The 18,744-nt window shown below is 51.9% G+C and overlaps 1 protein-coding gene across 1 annotated transcript in view; it reads right to left on the bottom strand.

Moving 5' to 3' along the window:
• The window catches only part of LOC308675335 (ephrin-A3-like), a 28,715-nt gene extending 11,595 nt beyond the window's left edge, over positions 1-17,120 (bottom strand). Inside the window, exon 1 of the mRNA XM_081340569.1 lies at positions 16,770-17,120. Coding sequence (XP_081196695.1) covers positions 16,770-16,918 — 149 coding nt within the window. The 5' untranslated portion in view covers positions 16,919-17,120. The remainder of the gene's footprint in view (positions 1-16,769) is intronic.
• Between the last annotated feature and the right edge of the window lie 1,624 nt (positions 17,121-18,744).

The following is an 18,744-nucleotide window of genomic DNA, read 5'->3' on the forward strand; positions in this document are numbered from 1 at the left end:
GGCCCCATTTCCCTCTCCTAAGAAGGCCTGACGTGGGCCTCCTGCTGATGCTGGGAAAGGGCAGGTAGACTGCCTTTGCTTCGGGAGGCTCTATCCTTCCCTTTAACCCTGCAAGAGACCCTGACTTGGGCCTCCCGCTGATGCTGGGAAAGCGCAGGTAGACGGCCTCTGCTTGAGGAGGCTCGATTCCACCCTTAAACCCCGCAAGAGAACCCTTGCCTTGCATCTCCTATTGACCCTGGGGGAGAGCGCAGGTAGACTGCCTCTACTAAGGAGGCTCTATCCTTCCCTTTCTCTCTCTCTCTCTCTCCCCTGCCCCAAAGAGACTCTTGCCTTCCAAAAACCCGGCCTGCAGACGTCTCCTGTGGAATTTCGGCCTGCTCGGCGTAAGGTATATAAAGACATTTCAAGCAAGCTTTCGCGAGGCGCCAGCAGCGCAATCGGTTGTCGCTTGGTGCCGAAGTGTGCGGGGAACACCTAGTCGGTTCCCTCTGCGGGGGGGGGGGTCCGCTGGGGCTTGGCCCGGACCCCAGGGGAGCCTCTCCTGCCACGGGGCTTATTAAACGACAAAACAGGCTGGTAAACAGCCCCGATAATAATGCTGAGGGTTAGAGAGAGATGCTTCTCCCATGGGGAGCCGTGCGCGCAACGCTCCGACAAGCCAGGCAAAAGTGAGAAAAACACGAAGTTAAGCCAGAACAAGATTCCCCCCCCCCCACAGACACACACACACTCTTAATCTGCAAGGATTAGGATAAAAGCCTTAGAAAAGGAACCAAATGGGGAGGGGGAAAAACACTCTGTACATGCCCAGAGGGAGAGGCAGCAGACAGGTGGAGGGAGACAGAGACTCACAGAGGCAGAGAAAGAGGGAAGATGGGACTTGAGAGAGAGAGAGAGGAGGAAGAGGAGAGAAAGAAAAAGAGAGAGAAGCAAGAAAGAGAGAAAGAAAAAGAGAGAGAAGAAAGAGAGAGAGAGAGAGAAGAAAGAGGAGAAAGAGAAAGAGAGAGAAAGAGAGAGAGAGAAGAGAGAAAGAGAAAGAAAGAGAGAGAGAGAAGAGGAGAGAAAGAGAAAGAGAGAGAGAAGAGGAGAGAAAGAGAAAGAAAGAGAAAGAGAGAGAGAAGAAAGAGGCAGAGAAAGAGAAAGAAAGAGAAAGAGAGAGAGAGAAGAGGAGAGAAAGAGAAAGAAAGAGAGAGAGAGAGAAGAAAGAGGAAAGAGAAAGAGAGAGAAAGAGAGAGAGAGAAGAAAGAGGCAGAGAAAGAGGGGTAGCCAAGTGGGAGACGGGACTTGAGAGAGAGAGAGAAAGAGAGAGAGAGAGAGAGAAGCACTCTGCACATGTCCAGAAGAACTCTGACCCTCTGGGAAGGTGACGCCTTGCAGCCAGCAATGGGCAGCATGCAAACTTAATAAATAAAAACAAAAGAGAAACATTAGCCGGCATGGGGGAAATGCAGGCGGTCGCAATGATTTAGTTTTACAACAGTCCTGCAAGGCAGGCTAGGCGGAATAGGGCCAGGCAAAGGGCCACCCCTCCCCTCCCCGGTCTGAGGCCATCTTTGGCGTTTTTGCAAATTCTGGGAGCATTAAAAAAAAAGCAATTAGAAAGACAGAGAGGGAGGAAAAAAAATAGGAGAAAAAGATCGATCCGGCACGGATTACAGCCATTTGTATGGAGATAAATGCCTCTGTGCATGCTTAAAGATTTTTTCTAAGTGGAAAGAGCTGTCTCTTCCGGCGAAGGCGCTGTTTATTCAGAATATTAAGCCCCCCAAAAATGGGGCTGTGCCAGGGAAGAATCTTAAACCAATTTGCACATAAGCCTTTTAGGCCGATTTGCATTTCAAGAAACAAAGCCTCTTTTTAAATTCTGTATATTATATCTCTCTGTGTGTGTCTATGTATATGTGTGCATATATGTATACATATATGTGTATGTGTGCATATACATATATGTAAATATATGTGTATGTGTATACATGTGTATGTGTGTATATATCTGTATGTATATATGTATGTATGTCTCTCTGTGTGTGCGTGCACGTGCGCGCGTGCAGAAGACCTCCAAGGTCCCTCCCATGTCTGCTATTCTGTTATTCTGAGCAGGGGGTTGGACTAGATGACCTTGGAGGTCCCCCCCAACTCTACTATCCTGTTTTTCCGACTCCAGAATTGTGTCTGAATCGGATGCAACCTGCAGGGAGCCTGGGAGAATTTGGAAACGGCTTTGTCCTCCCAACAGCCCCTCCCTCCAAAGGGTGTCCAACATTCCCCCCCCCGACTTTCTTAGCCTCAGCTTTGCCGTACAACGTGCTGCGCACTTGCTGGTTGTACGAAAGGACACCATAACTCAACTGTAGCTGGAGAGTTGCTTGGCTGCCTTTCCTGTGTTTAAACACTGCCGCAGCGGCGCTGGGGGAAGGGAGCAAATGAGAGCTGTGGCAAGGGGAAGCAAAGGATCTGACCGCCGGGTTCAGACGCCACTGTCCTACCTCGCAGGGCTGCTGTGTCACCTTTTAAGGCTTGCCCGTTGGGGCTGCGAAATTTGCAGCAAGACTCTTTAAGGACGGGTCTCGCCTTTGCATGAGGCAAGTAGGCCGGGACCAGCCTGAAACACTCAGAACGGACAGTCCTTGATTTACAACGGCTTGTTTAGTGACCGTTCAAAGTTACGACACCGGGAAAAGTGACTTCGGACCGTTTTTCACACTTAACAACCGTCGTAGCAGCAGCCCGTGGTCACGTGACCGAAATTCAGACGCGTGACTCAAATTTACAACGGTCGCCACGTCCCAAGGGGTCACGTGACTTCCCCCCTTTTGCGACCTTCCGACCAGTGAAGTCCCTTGGGGGGAAGCCGGATGAATTTAAGGACCACGTGACCGACTGAACAACCGCGGGGATTCGCTGAAGAACCGTGGCAAGAAATGGTCGTAAAACAGGGCGAAATCCACTCAACCGTTAGGAATGTTGGGCTCCATTAAGCCAAGGACAACCCCCCCCAATACGCCGATTTGTCTAATCGTGCAACAATTAGGAAGGGGGGGAATGCGTTTTATTTATTTATTTAACCGCTTCCAACAACGTTTGCGATAATGGTGGATTTGCAACAATATTAAATTGCACAATATTATCTTGCAACAATAAAGGCCCACAATTTCGGGGCGGGGAAAAGGGTGCTGCTTCGGCCTGGCACCTGGTCGGGAGAAAGCCTAAAACGTTCCTCGGAATAAAATGCCAGCCTGTTTATCGTGAGCAGATGGGTATTCGGTGACGAGCCTCTACCTGCAGAGGCAGTCTATCTCGGAGAAGCGAAGGACGGACGGACAGCAAAAAAAAAATTGCTGTGGGTGAGCTTTGCTCTCTCTCTCCCCCCCACTCCCCCGTGGGAAGCTCACAGGAGCCACACCCCCACCCCACCCCCACGGCAGCTTGGCCGAGGAAGAGTTAAGCCCCCAGGCGGAATGGAGAAGCTGTTGCTTCTGCACGGCTGAGTTTTTAGAGCAGCTTTTACGGCGATGACACTTTCCATCATCCTGTCACGAGCTGGGCGGGCGAAGGGGAAGGCTGGCAGGGCTACTGCAGGCCAGGCATGGCGCCCAGGACCCAGGACCACCCCCCCACCCCCGATAGGCTTTGGCAGGGAGGAAGAAAGGAACAGGAACGCGGGGGGGGGGGGGAGGAAAGACACAGGATGCAGCCCGTGCCAGCCAGAGACGGGCACAGGGTGGGTGCCGCAGCGGGCAGCTTGTCACGGAGGGAAAATGGAGCGGGATGTTGCAAATGCTCCAAAAAGGTTGCATTGTGTCCACCTGGGATAGATAGATAGAGACAGACAGACAGAAAGACAAAATGAATGACAGAATGATAGAGATAGATAGATAGATAGATAGATAGATAGATAGATAGATAGATAGATAGATAGATAGATAGATAGATAGATAGATAGATAGATAGATAGACAGACAGACAGACAGACAGACAGATAGATGAAAATGATAGAAAAGATAGCGGAGAATGATAGGATATAGATAGATAGATAGATAGATAGATAGATAGATAGATAGATAGATAGATAGATAGATAGATAGATAGATAGATGCTAGCTAGACAGGGAGATGAGAGATTAGATAGAGATGAGAGATTAGCTAGAATCAGACAGACAGACAGAGTGACTGAGGGAGATTTTACACACACACACACACACAGAGAGAGAGAGAGAGAGAGAGAGAGAGAGAGAGAGAGAGAAGTAAAACCCTCTTGCTATTGATAGCAGGCAGGCAAGCAAGCCAGAGCATCCCGTCTGAGAGCAAAGCATGATGGGAATATCCCTTCCTGCTTAGAGATGCTGCTTGGGTAAGAATTCTATGGGCCGGTCTCCCCTGGAAGCAAAACACGGGCCTGTTTTCAACTCCAGACTAGTTAAGAGATGAAAACAACATCCGGACCGCTCCGAATTTCAGGATGAGCTCACGGAGCGATTTGCAAGACAGGCAGGCCTCCGTTTTGGGGGTCCAGCCCCCCTTTTTCTGGATGGGGTACTCATTCGGCACTCTCGACAAACGCAGGATGAGATCAAACAACTGACAACAAGGGCCCATCCACTATGACTCAAGCTTGAGACGGACTTGGTTCCAGCAGTCCAAAGACGCCCAAAGCATTCTGTGCATGCTCAGAAACACCTCCCCTTTTGCATTCTGGACACGTCAAGCTCGGCTCTCCAGTTTCGTCTCGTGCACCAGCCTTCTGTGCATGCTCAGAAAAAACTCTTTGCCTTCTTCGACAGACCAGCTTTGTCATTTGCACTGGTGCGGGGGGGGGGCACACCTCTTTTCACACCTACAAGTGTAGTAAAAGCCAGCTAAAAGGACACCTGGCGGAAGGTGCCCTGTGTCACACGCTCGGCTACGGAGCTGCCTTGCCCACGGGGCCTGGCTTGGCCTCTTCCTGTCAAAAAACGGGGTGCGTGAATCCACACCCCACTTCCCACGATCCTGGCTAACAGGTCCTGCTTTGTCTCCGCGAACAGAAAAGGCCCCGAGTGCAAATTGCTCAAGGAACCCCTCCCAATGTTGCAACCTGGTGCTCCAGACGTGCCAGAGTTAATGCAGAGAAGAAAAACGCTTTGCATATGCTCCGGGGCAAGACGCTTCATGCTTCGGAGGGTGGAGAAACTGGGTGCCTTGTGCAGGGGTGCAAAGCTGTGCAATCCTGCCGGATTCACAACAAACGGCAGCGATTCGGCTTAACAAACGTGGTGAGAAAAGGCATAAAATGGGGCACAACTCACAACTCAACAAGTTTCTCGCTTAGCCAACACACACCTGGAGCTCCATTGCGGTCATTAAGCTGAGGACTCCCTGTATTTTATTTTTGTTTGATTTATTCTTAGTTTAGAATGGTTCTCCTTTTTCACCACATAAACTTTTTATTTTTAAAGAGCAACAATTTTTGAACAAATTGAAGAATCATACTGAGAATTAGCAGGGAATTGCAACCGTTGTAAATGTTGGTGGTCAAGAATTTTGAGTTTTAATCATATGACCACGGGGATGCTCTGACGGTTGTTAAGTGGGAGGGCTGGTTGCCAGTCACTTTTTTCAGCGTCTTCGTAACTTTGAACGGTCATTAAACGAATAAGTCATAAGTCGAGGACTGCCTATAGCTGAAACCGTTTAATGCCTTGTTAACTATCCTTTAGTTCCTCGTTGGAGACAGACTGCCTGCTTATTTGTCTAGATCACACTAAAGCAGCTGAGCCAATCCATGGAAATGAGAAACAACAGAAAAATGAAGTGAATATACAGACAGCCTAATAATAATAATACTCAGCAAAGAGGACTTTTGCCCCCTGAAATTAGCTGAACAAGCTTCTGATCCTCATTGACACCGTAGTTCGGACCCTATAGATGTCTCCACTTTGACAAGAGTCCCTACAGCCCTAGTTCGGCCTCATGTTAAACCACGAATCGTGGTTGATGAGCTACAGTAGCGTCACCCAATGGCAAAGCCAGAGATTTGTTGAACCCCAAGAAGCAAGAAATTTTCCTTTCACCCAACTGGTCACCGTGATGCTCAAAAGTAAAGGAAAAACACTGACAAGTTTGACAAGGGGAAGCTACGAAGCAAACCACAAACAGAGACAATGGTGCGTATCCCTCTTTCCCCAAAACCGGTATCGTTACTCATTCATACAACCACAGCATGATGGTTTCGCCTTGGAGCCAGCTTGTGAGCACGCCCCAACCTCGTGGTTGGTGACCCAGCCTTGCTGGCTTCTTGCAACGAGTGATTCACTCAGCAAACCATCGTTAGGCAAAGAAAAGCTGAGCATTACGGGGCAAACCGGGATGCAATTGTGTTCTGTCCTTGTGAGTATGACGGGTAAAAAAAAAAGAGCATTTCGGGTGATGCCCTGTTTGGCGAAACAAACGTGGAATTTAAAGCTTGCAAAAAAGTTGAGAATTGTGGCTGATCCTCTCTTTCCTGGACAAAGGGAAGGAAGGAAGGAAGGAAGGAAGGAAGGAAGGAAGGAAGGAAGGAAGGAAGGAAGGAAGGAAGGAAGGAAGGAAGGAAGGAAGGAAGGAAGGAAGGAAGGAAAAAATGCTCACTGCTGCACTATAATATTTAATCTGGTCCCAGCCAGACAGAGCACCCCAAAGTGTCGTGTCACAACGCCTGGCTTGATTGGAGCAGCAGAGCCGTGTGTGTCTGTCGTGGCGATAAAGAAATAAAAATAAAACCAGGAGTGGGGTAGCACCTTCTCTGACTAATACATTTTCTTGAAAAGCGCTTTTGCAAAGGATTCTGGATTTCCCAGGCTGGGGGAAAGAGAAGAAAGAGAAACGGGAAGGCGGAGAAGAGAAGCAGCCTTAACAGGATTAAGAGGGCTGCAGGGAAAGTCCCTTTAATCTCTAACCTAGGGTTAATCTGGATTAAGTCGCCCACCCCCCACCCCGCTCCCCTCCCAGCCCTTTGCTGATTCAGTTGGGGGCTGCTGCTCATTTTGTGGCTGGAGGACGCTGCCGGGGGGAAATCCGATCCACCAACCTCTCTCCAGCCCCCCAAAATTGGGGGAGGATGCTTCCTTGCCGCTGCTCAAAGGCCAGAGTCCTTGAACCGTTGCTTTAAATCTGGGATTTGTTTTCATCTGATCTCTAATCCCTCTTGAAACAGGGGAGGGGGGGCGCTTTGCCAGTGGCGATCTTCTCCAGATCAAATCACGGGGTCTTCTTCCTGTCCCGGACCCCTGAAAAAAGCCAGTTTCAGGAATGTTGGCCTCTTGAGCAAGCTTCTCCCGTGGCAAGGTGCTCTCATACAAGCCACCATCAGCTGGCCTCTGGTGTGCAAGCCACCATTGGTGAGCTCTCCCCCGCACAAGCTGCCCTCCTAAAAACCACCACTTGGCTAGCCTTTCTAGTACAAGCCACCATCAACTGCCCTCTGCCGGGCAAGCCACCATTGGCTGGCCTCTCCCATGCAAACCAACATTGGTGAACTCTCCCCCCCACACACAAGCTGCCATCCTGCAAACCACCACTGGCTGGCCTTTCCAGTACAAGCCACCATCAACTGCCCTCTGCCGGGCAAGCCACCACTGGCTGGCCTCTCCCGTGCAAACCAACATTGGTGAACTCTCCCCCACACACACAAGCTGCCATCCTGCAAACCACCACTGGCTGGCCTTTCCAGTACAAGCCACCATCAACTGGCCTCTGCCGGGGAAGCCACCATCGGCTCCTCTCGTGCAAGCCACCATTGGTGAACTCCCCCCTCCCTGCACAAGCTGCCGCGGTGCAAGCCACCATCGGTCAGTCTCTCCTGTAGAAACCAGAGTGGCTGAGTTCACGCTCAATCCAAACGCGATCCCGCTTTAGTAGAGGCATGGGTGAACACGCAACTTGGCTTTTCCGATTGTAGTGATGCTAGCTAGGAATTAATTTGTGTCGGTTTTCATTTAAGCCGTCTCTCTCCCCAGCCCCATCAAGGGACACCAGAGACGATCCCTTAAGAAGAAGTCAGTCCTTGCCCGGAAGATGGGTCGTCTGAATGGAACGACACACGAGAGAAAAGAGGGAAAAAGAAAGATTCCAAACACCTCGGGTGAATCGTGTCCGAGGGCAAAGGGTAAAGCCTAAACAATCACAAGAATGGAAAACTGACACTTTTGGCAGAAGAACAGAATCAAAACAGAAACTTGGCTAAGAGTTTGTTTTTCTTGTTCTTTTCCTATTTCTGACCACTTTTGGATAAGCACCAAGCACCCAGGACAGGCAAGGGTTTCCCCAATGCAGATCTTTTTATTTTTTTAAATGTGCTAGTTGGGGATAATGGGAGCTGTAACCCAACCCATGCAAAGAACGTCCGATCCGGAAAGGGAAGGAGGAAAAGGAAGGGAAGGGAAGGGAATGGAATGGAATGGAATAGAATAGAATAGAATAGAATAGAATAGAATAGAATAGAATAGAATAGAATAGAATAGAATAGAATAGAATAGAATAGAATAGAGAATAGGAGAGAAAGCAGAATAGAATAGAATAGAATAGAGTAGAACAGAATAGAATAGAACAGAACAGAATAGAATAGAATAGAATAGAATAGAATAGAATAGAATAGAATAGAATAGAATAGAATAGAATAGAATAGAAATAGAAATAGAAATAGAAAGAAATAGAAATAGAATAGAATAGGAAATATGGAATAGAATAGAATAAAATAGAATAGAACAGAATATAGAACAGAACAGAACAGAACAGAATGGAACAGAACAGTAGAATTTCTATTGTAAGAGGTCAGTTTCCTTTTACACCTTGTGATCCAGCGGCCAAAATTTTGGCAAAATGTGTCTTTTGTGAAATAAGGGGAGTTTACGACCGCCACCACCTCCCCCGTGGTCATGTGATCAAAATCCAGACGCCTGGCCACTGGCCTCATATTTATGACGGTCGCAGCATCCCGGGGTCAGTCACGCAACCTTCTGACGCGCAAAGTCAAGGGGGAAGCTGTGTTAACAAGCCGGGTGACTCGCTGAGCAACAAACAAAGAGATTCGACGAACAAACTGCAGCAAGGACGGTCGTAAAACGGGCCAAAACAACTATCTCACTTAGCAACAAGGCCACTGAATGCTGAGATATTCTGGAAATGAGCCTGGGGGAGCCCCTTCTCTGGGCAAGGGGAAGACGAGTGGGCGGGGCCGCACAGAGCAAGGGGCAGGGCTAGACTGTTAGCGGAGGGGGGGGGGCTGACCCTCCTTTTAAGGAGCATCTTTGGGGGCTGAAAATGGCCCCCAAATAGAGTAAAAAAAAGTGATTTTTGAGGTGTAAATTGGAGGAGACAGCCAAAGCAGTCTTAAAAGTCTTAGCCTCCAAAATTCTCCATCCATCTCCAGCATATATTTTAATGCTGGTGCAGGGGAAGATGGCCTGGTCTCAGAAACCACAGCACAATCCGGCAAATCTGATTTATAAACCATTTCCAGATATTGAATTGAAGCCGCTGTTGTGGCTGAAAAGCCGGAGACTCTGCTGTCCTAGACGGAGGTCCCGCCTAGTCACACCATTCCCGAGAGAAAAGAAGAGAGAGAGAGAGAGAGAGAGAGAGAGAGAGAGAGAGAGACAGAGAGAGAGAGGAAGAAACAAGGAGCAAAAGAGCAAAAGAAAGGGAGAGAGAGAGAAAGAGAGAGAGAGAGAGAGAGAAGGAAGAGAGAGAAAGAGAGAGAGAAGGGAGAGATAGAAAGACAAAGAGGGAAAGAAAGAGAGAGGAAGAGAGAGGAAGAAACAAAGAGCAAAAGAGCAAAAGAAAGGGAGAGAGACAGAGAAATAAGAGAGAAATGGAAAGAGAGGGAGGGGATGAGGAAGAAAAAGAGAAAGAAAGAAAGAAAGAGAGAGAGGAGAGATGGAAAGAGAGAATGAGAGGGAGGGGACAAGATTTGAATGAGGGGCAGCAAGGTTAATAGGATTTTGCTTAATTTTAAAGACAACGAGAAAGACCCTCTCCACCATGTGTGCGTGCGTGTGACACACATACACACCTTTTCCACAGAAATTGAGTTTGGGGAGGGTGGGGTCCTTTGTCCCCCCCCAAAAAAGGGAAGCAAAAATCCTCTATTTGGACCAGTTTTAGAAGCGCACGGAGGCTGTTTACCTCTCCAATCCTCTTTCGATGGATGCAGATATTTATACGCACATAAACACACACACACACACACACACACACAAATAAGCGTGTGCACGCGCAAGCTTTAATTCGGCATCCACACGTGCCGTTTCCTCCCTCCCCCCCGGCAAGCGGCACGCAAATAAAGCTCAGCGTCGCAATAATACCTCTCTAATAACAGCGAAAGAAAGAATGAAATCACCATTCAATTGCCTTTTTCGATTTCTCCCGGCTTTTTTATTTTTCTTTTTTTCAAAGCAGGGCCTCTGTTTTATTTTTTATTTTATTTTATTTTTTGCATTATGGCTTTTTTTTTATTTCCCCGGCTTGCAAATTTCCTCGAAATTGGTTTTCGCAGAGGAAAGAGGAGAGGAGGAGAAGGAGGAGAAGACGGTGGAAATAAAATGAAATAATAAAACAAAACTGTTCTTTTCTTAACGGGCTTTCGTCCCCAGGCTCCGAGCGGATCAAGAGAAAGGGATTCTGATGTGTTTTTCTAAACTCCTGCAGAAAAGGCAGATTTTTTTGTGTGTGTGGAAATAAGAGAGGAAGAGGAAACAAACCTCTTTCCGTTTGGATAATAGCTTGTCATGTCGGGAATAAGAAAACAGGGTTTGGGGGTTTGATTTTCCCCCCTCCCCGCTCCTTCTTCTTCTTCTTCTTCATCACGTGCCTCTGTTTGAATGTCAGGATCGGCTCATCGGCTGAATCATCCTGGAAGTAGCAGCGTGTACCAAGGAAGGGTGTGTTCAAAGAAAAATAAAAAAAATAGGAATAATTTGCCGTGGCGGTGGGCCTTCTCGCATTGCAAGGAGGACAAGATGCCAAGCCACTCTTCTTTGTCCATGCTCAGGGGCTTTTTGCTCAGCGGGGGTTTAGCCGACAACGCCACCTTTGCAAAACTGGCTTGACGGGGGTGCCACCTTCGCTCTTCGCCCACAAACGTCAGGTGTGACCCGGGGGTTCACTTCCTGGAGAGCTGGCATCTCGGCTTGATCAGCTTTAAACAAGCATCGTTCTTATCCCGGCTTGAGAAAACTTGCGTTTTGGTCTTTCAAAGAAAAGCTGGTGCAGGGGGAAGTCCTCGGCTTACGACCGCGTGCTTGGCGGCTGTTTGAAGTTACAACAGCACTGAAAGAAAGGTAATTCTGTATAAAGGGTCCTCCCCCAATCTAGCCACCCCCAAAAAGGGGTCATTAGACACCCCACCACCACCATCCCTGACAGCCAGGCCATTTCTGGAAGTCCAACTGACAGTCCTTGAGTTACAACCGCGTTCGAAGTTACCACGGCACTGAAGAGAAGCAGCTCGTGGCCGATCCTCACATTACAATCATCCCTGCACGCTCACTGATTGTGGCAACTGGCGCAAATTTTACGACGGTTGCAGCATCCCGGGGTCACGTGTTCACCATTTGCGACCCACCCAGCGGGCTTCCCACAAGCCAGGTCAAGGGGAGAGTGCTTAACCATCACGCGACTTGCTTAACGACTGCCACGATCTGCTTAAGAACCGTGAGAAAAGAAAAAGTTGTAGAGTGGGGCGCGACTCGCCTTAAGGCCTGCCTTGCTTAACAGCAGGAATTTTGATCCCCATTCCGGTCCTAAGTCGGACAAGGAAATGCCGGCACATGTTTTCAGGCACACAACTGGCGGGAAGTTTAAAAGGGAAAGGAAGAGAGGGGTTGATCCCTTGACAAGATTCCCCAGGCTGCCGAAGAAGATCCCCAGATCCCTTCCCTGCTTCCTAGATGCATCCGGGTGGCTCCAGGCTTCATCAGCACACAAGTCACATCTGCCCTTGTCCAGAGGAATACACACCGCCCCGCACGTTGCAAGCACACACGGACCAGGTTATTAAAATCAGGAGGGTTGCCGGTCTCTGAGAATTTGGGGAGGCCAAGGGCAGAACTCAGAAATCACACACACACACACACACACACACACACCCCTGCAAATTTAGGGGAGCGGCGTTAAAGCTGGAGAGTTTCCAGGGGGTGCATGGGAAACACGATTTGGGAAGGAACAGACTGGACACTCAAGGCCGCTCGCTGCACCCCAATTCCTAAAACAAAACAAAAAGAGATTTGCAGAAATTCAGTTTACGCTGGCAGCGTGGACAACGGGCCAGATTTGATTCAGATGGAGGATCTGATACGGGAGAAAGATTCCAGAGTGGTGGAAAAGAAATGAAGGATCCACCAGCTCCCGGGGAAGGTGGACTTTCCCACTTGTGTCCCACGTGGGCCTCAGAGACACGTAGCCAGGGGAAGGAACGCAAGTAGGAAGCGAGGACCGATCCAGTTGACTGGAGCACGTTGGCGCAGACACACGCCCCTGTCACAGGAACCGGGGCACAAATCGGAGAGCTGGGCCCAGGGGAGCTGCTCCAGGCCCCTGGGAGGAAGAAGAAGGGGAGCCCCCCCAAAAATTGAGGCCGGTGTCCCGGTGAACCCCCTCGGAAGATCCGCAACCCAACAAGGGCGAGCGGGCACCGCCATCGAGGAGAACAAAGAGAGAAGGCTGTTTGCACAGCCGTGCACGCGCTCGCTGGAAAGTCTATCCCGAATGGGCCGTAAATCATCGGCCCAAACCCGAAGGGATGGACCAGAAGGAAGAAGAGGTCTGGGAGAAGAGGAAGATTTTTTTTATTATTATTTTCCCCGTGCCAGGAAAATAAAAATAAAAATAAATTCTGGCACCCTAAAGATTTGCGTCTTTGGCGGGCCCCGTTTGGAGACGTTCGGCATCCTGCAGCAGGAGCCAGGCCTAAGAGCTGGCTGAGTTTACAGCCCCCCGCCCGTTTTAGGATCTGGCCCACAAAGACCCACTCCAGCCCTCAACCCAGCGCCCGGGGAGGCCGTCCGGGCTGCAGCGAAGCCAGCTTTGCCGCACTGCTTCGCCATAAATATCCACGATGCGCTGGCAACTCTGCTCTGCGGCAGGCGCAACCGTGTTCCTCCCCGTGCATTTGAGCCGGCCGGGAAGGGCCGATGCCCTTGGGGTGTTGTAGGGCCAGAGCTGGGGATGGGACCCCCGACTAGGATGGGGGTGACTGCCACGCAAGGAGGACAGGGCCGAGAGGAGGTAGGCGGTGCCGCAACTGCAGCAAGCACACTGGGATGTTTTGCAGGGGTGTTTCCCCCACCCACCCACCCCGAAATCGAAGGCAAAGGACCTCTGACCTGATGGGCCCTCGGCATCGTTCAGGCGGTCCGGCACGTTGGAAGACTTTTACCTGAGCATCTCCTTAGCAACCGTCCTTGGCAGGCCAAGTTAGCAAAGGTTCGACCGGCGAGGCGGATGAAAAGAGAAAAGGGGGGGGAGGGAGAAAAATATGGCCCTCCGCCTCACGCTCTCCGCCATTGTTCGGTGCCCGCCATAGCCCAATTCACAGGCAGAATTTATGGGCGCCGAGCTTCCGCCTCAGGGGAGATTCTCAAAGGCAAGGGTGGTCCCCAGACTTGATGAAACCGGAGGGACGCAGGACGGAGGGCGTGAGAGTCAGACGCGCAAGGACAGACGGACGGATGGGGCAGGAGAGACACACACCAGGCCGGGCTCAGGATTAGGTGGGGGTGAGTGGCTACAAATGGCAGCCCAGCACGGAGGATGCCCACTTTGTTTCAGCCTCTCTGGCTCCTGCGCACGAGCCGGGAGCTGCACGGCAGGTGTGTTGGGGAAGACATCACCCACAAGGGTGCCCGGAGGCTGGTGGCACCTGTGCTACCTTTGTGCAGGTTGAAAATAGAGGACAGGCTTCGAACGGTGCTGGCACCCTCTTTCACCTGGCACAACGGGTTGTTTTTTCCTCCCTGTGGTTCTGCATGGAGCCTTGGAGATAACGTGCAGCGCCCCCCCCTCCCGTTCTCACCGGCCCTCCTCCCCGATCCGGTTCCCTGTGGCTTCCCTTGGCAGCCATGACAATCCCCAAATTATGGCTTCAACCGTTGATTCATTATCCATCTATATAAGCAAGAGAAAGATTGCCGGAGGAAGGGAGAATTTTTTATCCGGGTCCCCGTGAAGGGCAAAAAGCGGTTGTTGGGTTTTTTTTTTAACCATTTGGGGCAAAGGGAATGTGGATGGCTGGGCTCTGGGATTGGTGGTGCTCCTGGACTACAACTCCCAGAGTTCCCAGCCAGGCTGAGAGGGAGAGGAAAGGCAGTCCCACAGTGGAGAAAGAGGGAGGCGGGGGGGGGGGGAATGTGGTGTCTGGCCCTCCAGAGGGGAATTCAGTCTGCAGCCCTTGGTGGGGAGGTGGCGGGTGGAGCAGAAGAGCTTCTCACTCACAGTGGGGGTTTGCCCTGGTGGAAGGAAGGAAGGAAGGAAGGAAGGAAGGAAGGAAGGAAGGAAGGAAGAGTGTAAGAAAGAAGGGAGGGAGGGAGAAAGGAAGGAGAGGCAGAGGGATGGAGCTTCCTTCTCCAGCGTGAAAGAATGGAGGAAGGAAGGAAGGAGAGAATGGGAGGGAGGGAGAAGGAAAGAGGGACAAAGGGAGGACAGTGGAAGGAAGGAGAGAAGGAAGGAAAAGTGTAAGAAAGAAAGAAGGAAGGAAGGAAGGAAAGAAAAGTGTAAGAAAGAAGGGAGGGAGGGAGAAAGGAAGGAGAGGCAGAGGGATGGGGAAGGAAGGAAAAGTGTGAAAGAATGGAGGAAGGGAGGAAGGAAGGAGAGAATGGAGGAGGAAAGGAGGGAAGAAGGAAGGGAGGAGGAAAGAGGGACAAAGGGAGGAGAGTGGAAGGAAGGAGAGAGAAAGGAGAGGGAGAGGGAGGAGAGAAGAAGGAAGGAAGGAAGCAAAGTAGGAAAGAGAGGGGGGGAGCAAATAAAGAAGGATCTTATCCTGTCCCCCTCCGAAGGAGCTCGGGGGTGGGGGATGGGTGGGGGTGGGGGTGGGTCAGCCTTCCAGCCAGCCCATAGACGGGATCGGGCACTCACTCACTCACTCACTCGGCTTTGTACCACCCCAAGACCCCCCCCCCCACCCACCCCCTTCACTTTCTCCCTTTCACTTCCCTGCCCACTGCACTCTAGGCAGCCCAAGGCAGGACTCTGATCAGACCACGTGGAACACCAGGAGGAAGCAGCCTCCCGTGAGCTTGCGGGGGGGGGGGGCTGTCTGCGTAGAAGTTAAAACACCCCCCATCGGTTTTTTTTTTTTTGGCCAGACTTTGCCAGGAGAGGCTAAGTTTTGCCCAGAGAGGTGATCTTTTGGGCAGGCAGACGGAAGACGGGACGCCTTTTGCCAAGGGCAGGGCGGGCAGAGGGCGGGGGGGGGGGCAGCCAGGGAGAGAAACCTGCAAAGGCCAGTTGGGGGTGGGCGAGGGCATCCCCCACCCTTGAAACCCCCCCTCCCCCTTCCTCCCCACCGCCCATTGGCAGCCCCGGCTGCTTCTCCCTCCCCAGGGCCGGCTGGAAATAGACAACCTCGCCCAATTTCACCCTCTTCCCCCCCCCCCTCCGGGACGTCTGGCAGTTGCTTGGGCACGTGCCACGGGCTGCCCTGCCGGCTACTCTCGAGTCGCTTGGAGGAAAGAGGGAGGAGGAGGAGGAGGAAGTAGGAAAGAAGGAAGGAAAGGAAGAAAAAAGAAATCCGAGGGAAAATAGGTCATGACACGCGCGCTCCGACGCACCACTCTCCCCCCCCCCGCCCGGAGACCCGCCCGTCGCACCCCCCACCCCTACCCCCGGCAAGGGGGTCCCCGCCTGGACTCGTAGGGTATCGGTGGGGCAGCAGGAGGAGGAGGAGGGGGTGGGGGAGTGCCTCCCAGCCGGGGCCACGGGTTCCCACCCCCGCCCCAACTATTCCTCCGTTGCGGAGCAAAGGGCGCGCGTTCACACGACACGCTTTCCACCCACCCACCCCACTCCCGACCCACCAGCCGCCCGGTCCGCGCGGAACGGCTGCCGGGCGAGAGAAGCGGCAGCCGAAGGAAGGAAGGAAGGAAGGAAGGAAGGAAGGAAGGAAGGAAGGAAGGAAGGAAGGAAGGAAGGAAGGAAGGAAGGAAGGAAGGAAGGAAGGAAGGAAGGAAGGAGAGGGAGCAATAAAGGGAGGGAGGGAGGGAGGAAGGAAGGAAGGAAGGAAAGAAGGAAGGAAGGAAGGAAGGAAGGTAGGTAGGTAGGTAGGTAGGTAGGTAGGTAAGTAGGTTTGGGGCCAAGCGACACCCCCATCCCCGCCGCCCCCGGCCGGCTCCAAATCCCTGATCTTCAGTTCTGGAGAGGCCACCAAGCCTTGACTTTGGCGGGGAGTAGGCGGGGGGGGGGAGAGAGAGAGAGAGAGCTGGAGCAAATGAGGGCGGGGGAGGGAAGGGGGAAGAAGGGGCGGGGGTCCCCGTCCAGACAGCCGCCAGACGGGGGTGGGGGGTGGGGAGGGCTGTCAAGAGCTGAGCAAGGCAGGCGAGGAGGAATCTCCGGAGAGGGTCTGTCAGGGCAGCGGGGGGGGGGGAAGGAAGAATGAAATGGGGGACCCTCCTTGCACCGCACAGCCCCGGGATCCCCTGACGCCCGTCCGCTCCCAGACACCCCTCCCCTCCACTCCAGGACCCCCTCCCCAATTTTTCCAGCCCTCCGCGCGCCCTCCTCCTCCTCCTCCAGCCCTTCCCCGGGGCCCGGGGTACTCACTGCGGGTTGGAGCTGTTCCAATGCACGGCGTGCCGGTTGCCGAAGCTGCCGCGGCAGAGCAGCAAGAGCAGCAGCTGCAGGAGGAGCAGCGGCGGCAACGGCGAGGGCCAGGGCGGCGGGCAGAGGCGAGGCAGCGAGAGCCGGGCCATCCCGCCGGGCCACGTCCCGGCCGCCAGCCACCGCGCCCAGGGGAGCCCGCTCCCGGCAGCAGCAGCAGGAGACGAGCGGGAGAGCCAGCCGCGGAGATCGTCTCCCTTTCCCGCTGCTGATGTTGCTGCTGCTGCCGAAGCCCGAAGCCTCCAGCGCCGCCCCGGCTCCTCCTCGCGCGCCCCCGGCCCGGGACCGCCCCCTCCTGCTGCCTGCGCGCGCCCGCGCTCGCGCCCGCTCGCTCGCTCCCGCGCCGTTTTCCCACGGGCTTCCCCCACGCTGCTGCGCCGCCTTGGCTTCCCGGCTCAAGCCAGCCCGGAGAGGGCGGAGACAAGGGCGGGGTGGGCGGGGTTTGGCCAGCTCTCGACGCCACGCCCCCCCGGGGGGGGGACCCTCCACTTAAACCCCTTTCCCCCCCCCCCCCACCACCACCAATTTCCCTGCCCCAAGTAAGTGGGCGAGGGGATGGGGGAAATGAAACCCTTTCCAGATGTTTCTTCGCCACCACCACCACCACCACTCAGGGGGTCCTCCAGGGACCGCATTTCATTTAGCGCCCGTTCAGAGTTACGACGGCACTGAGAAAAGGGACTGACAGCCACTTTTCACGCTTAGATGACCGCCTCATGTCCGCCTGATCAAAATTCAGAGGCTTGGCAACTGCCTGGTATTTATGATGGTTTCAGTGCCCAGGGGTCACATGATCCCCTTTTGCGACTCTTCCAACTATTCTATTCTATTCTACTCTACTCTACAATTCTTATTCTATTCTATTCTATTCTATTCTATTCTATTCTATTCTATTCTACTCTACTCTACTCTACTCTACTCTACAATTCTTATTCTATTCTATTCTACTCTACAATTGTTTATTCTATTCTATTCTACTCTACTCTACTCTACAATTCTTATTCTATTCTATTCTATTCTATTCTATTCTATTCTATTCTATTCTACTCTACTCTACTCTACTCTACAATTCTTATTCTATTCTATTCTACTCTACAATTGTTTATTCTATTCTATTCTACTCTACTCTACTCTACAATTCTTATTCTATTCTATTCTATTCTACTCTACTCTATACAATTCTTATTCTATTCTATTCTATTCTACTCTACTCTACTCTACAATTCTTATTCTATTCTATTCTACTCTACAATTGTTTATTCTATTCTATTCTACTCTACTCTACAATTCTTATTCTATTCTATTCTATTCTACTCTACTCTACAATTCTTATTCTATTCTATTCTACTCTACTCTACTCTACAATTCTTATTCTATTCTATTCTACTCTACTCTACAATTCTTATTCTATTCTATTCTACTCAACTCTACTCTACAATTCTTATTCTATTCTATTCTACTCTACTCTACTCTACTCTACTCTACTCTACAATTCTTATTCTATTCTATTCCATTCCATTCCATTCCATTCTCATAGATCACCTGATTTTAACCAGTTTGGGCCATGGGTTGGACTAGATGACCTCCAAGGTTCCTTTCCAACTCTGTTACTCTATTCTAGTCTATTCAGCCTTGGAAGCGGATCCAGGCAGGCCAGCGTCAGGGCTGGGCCACCCAGCCTCTCCGTGCACCCAAAACTGCTGAGCTAGGAAGCCGGGCGACGGACGCCCGCCTGCCCACCCAGCAGGGAGACTCCCCACCCGCCGGGGGGCTGGCCGTGCCCGAACACGCCGTGCTGTGGTCGAGTTGGACGCTGCGCGTGAGGAATGCAGCCAAAAGCCCCAGGCCAAGGTGGGCCCTGTGTCCTATGCTGGAGAAGCCGGCCCCAGCCGGCTTCACCCTTCCTCCCTTCCTCTGT

Source organism: Vipera berus (genome assembly GCF_964194415.1).
Source record: "Vipera berus genome assembly, chromosome: 16".
Taxonomy (NCBI): Eukaryota; Metazoa; Chordata; class Lepidosauria; order Squamata; family Viperidae; genus Vipera; species Vipera berus.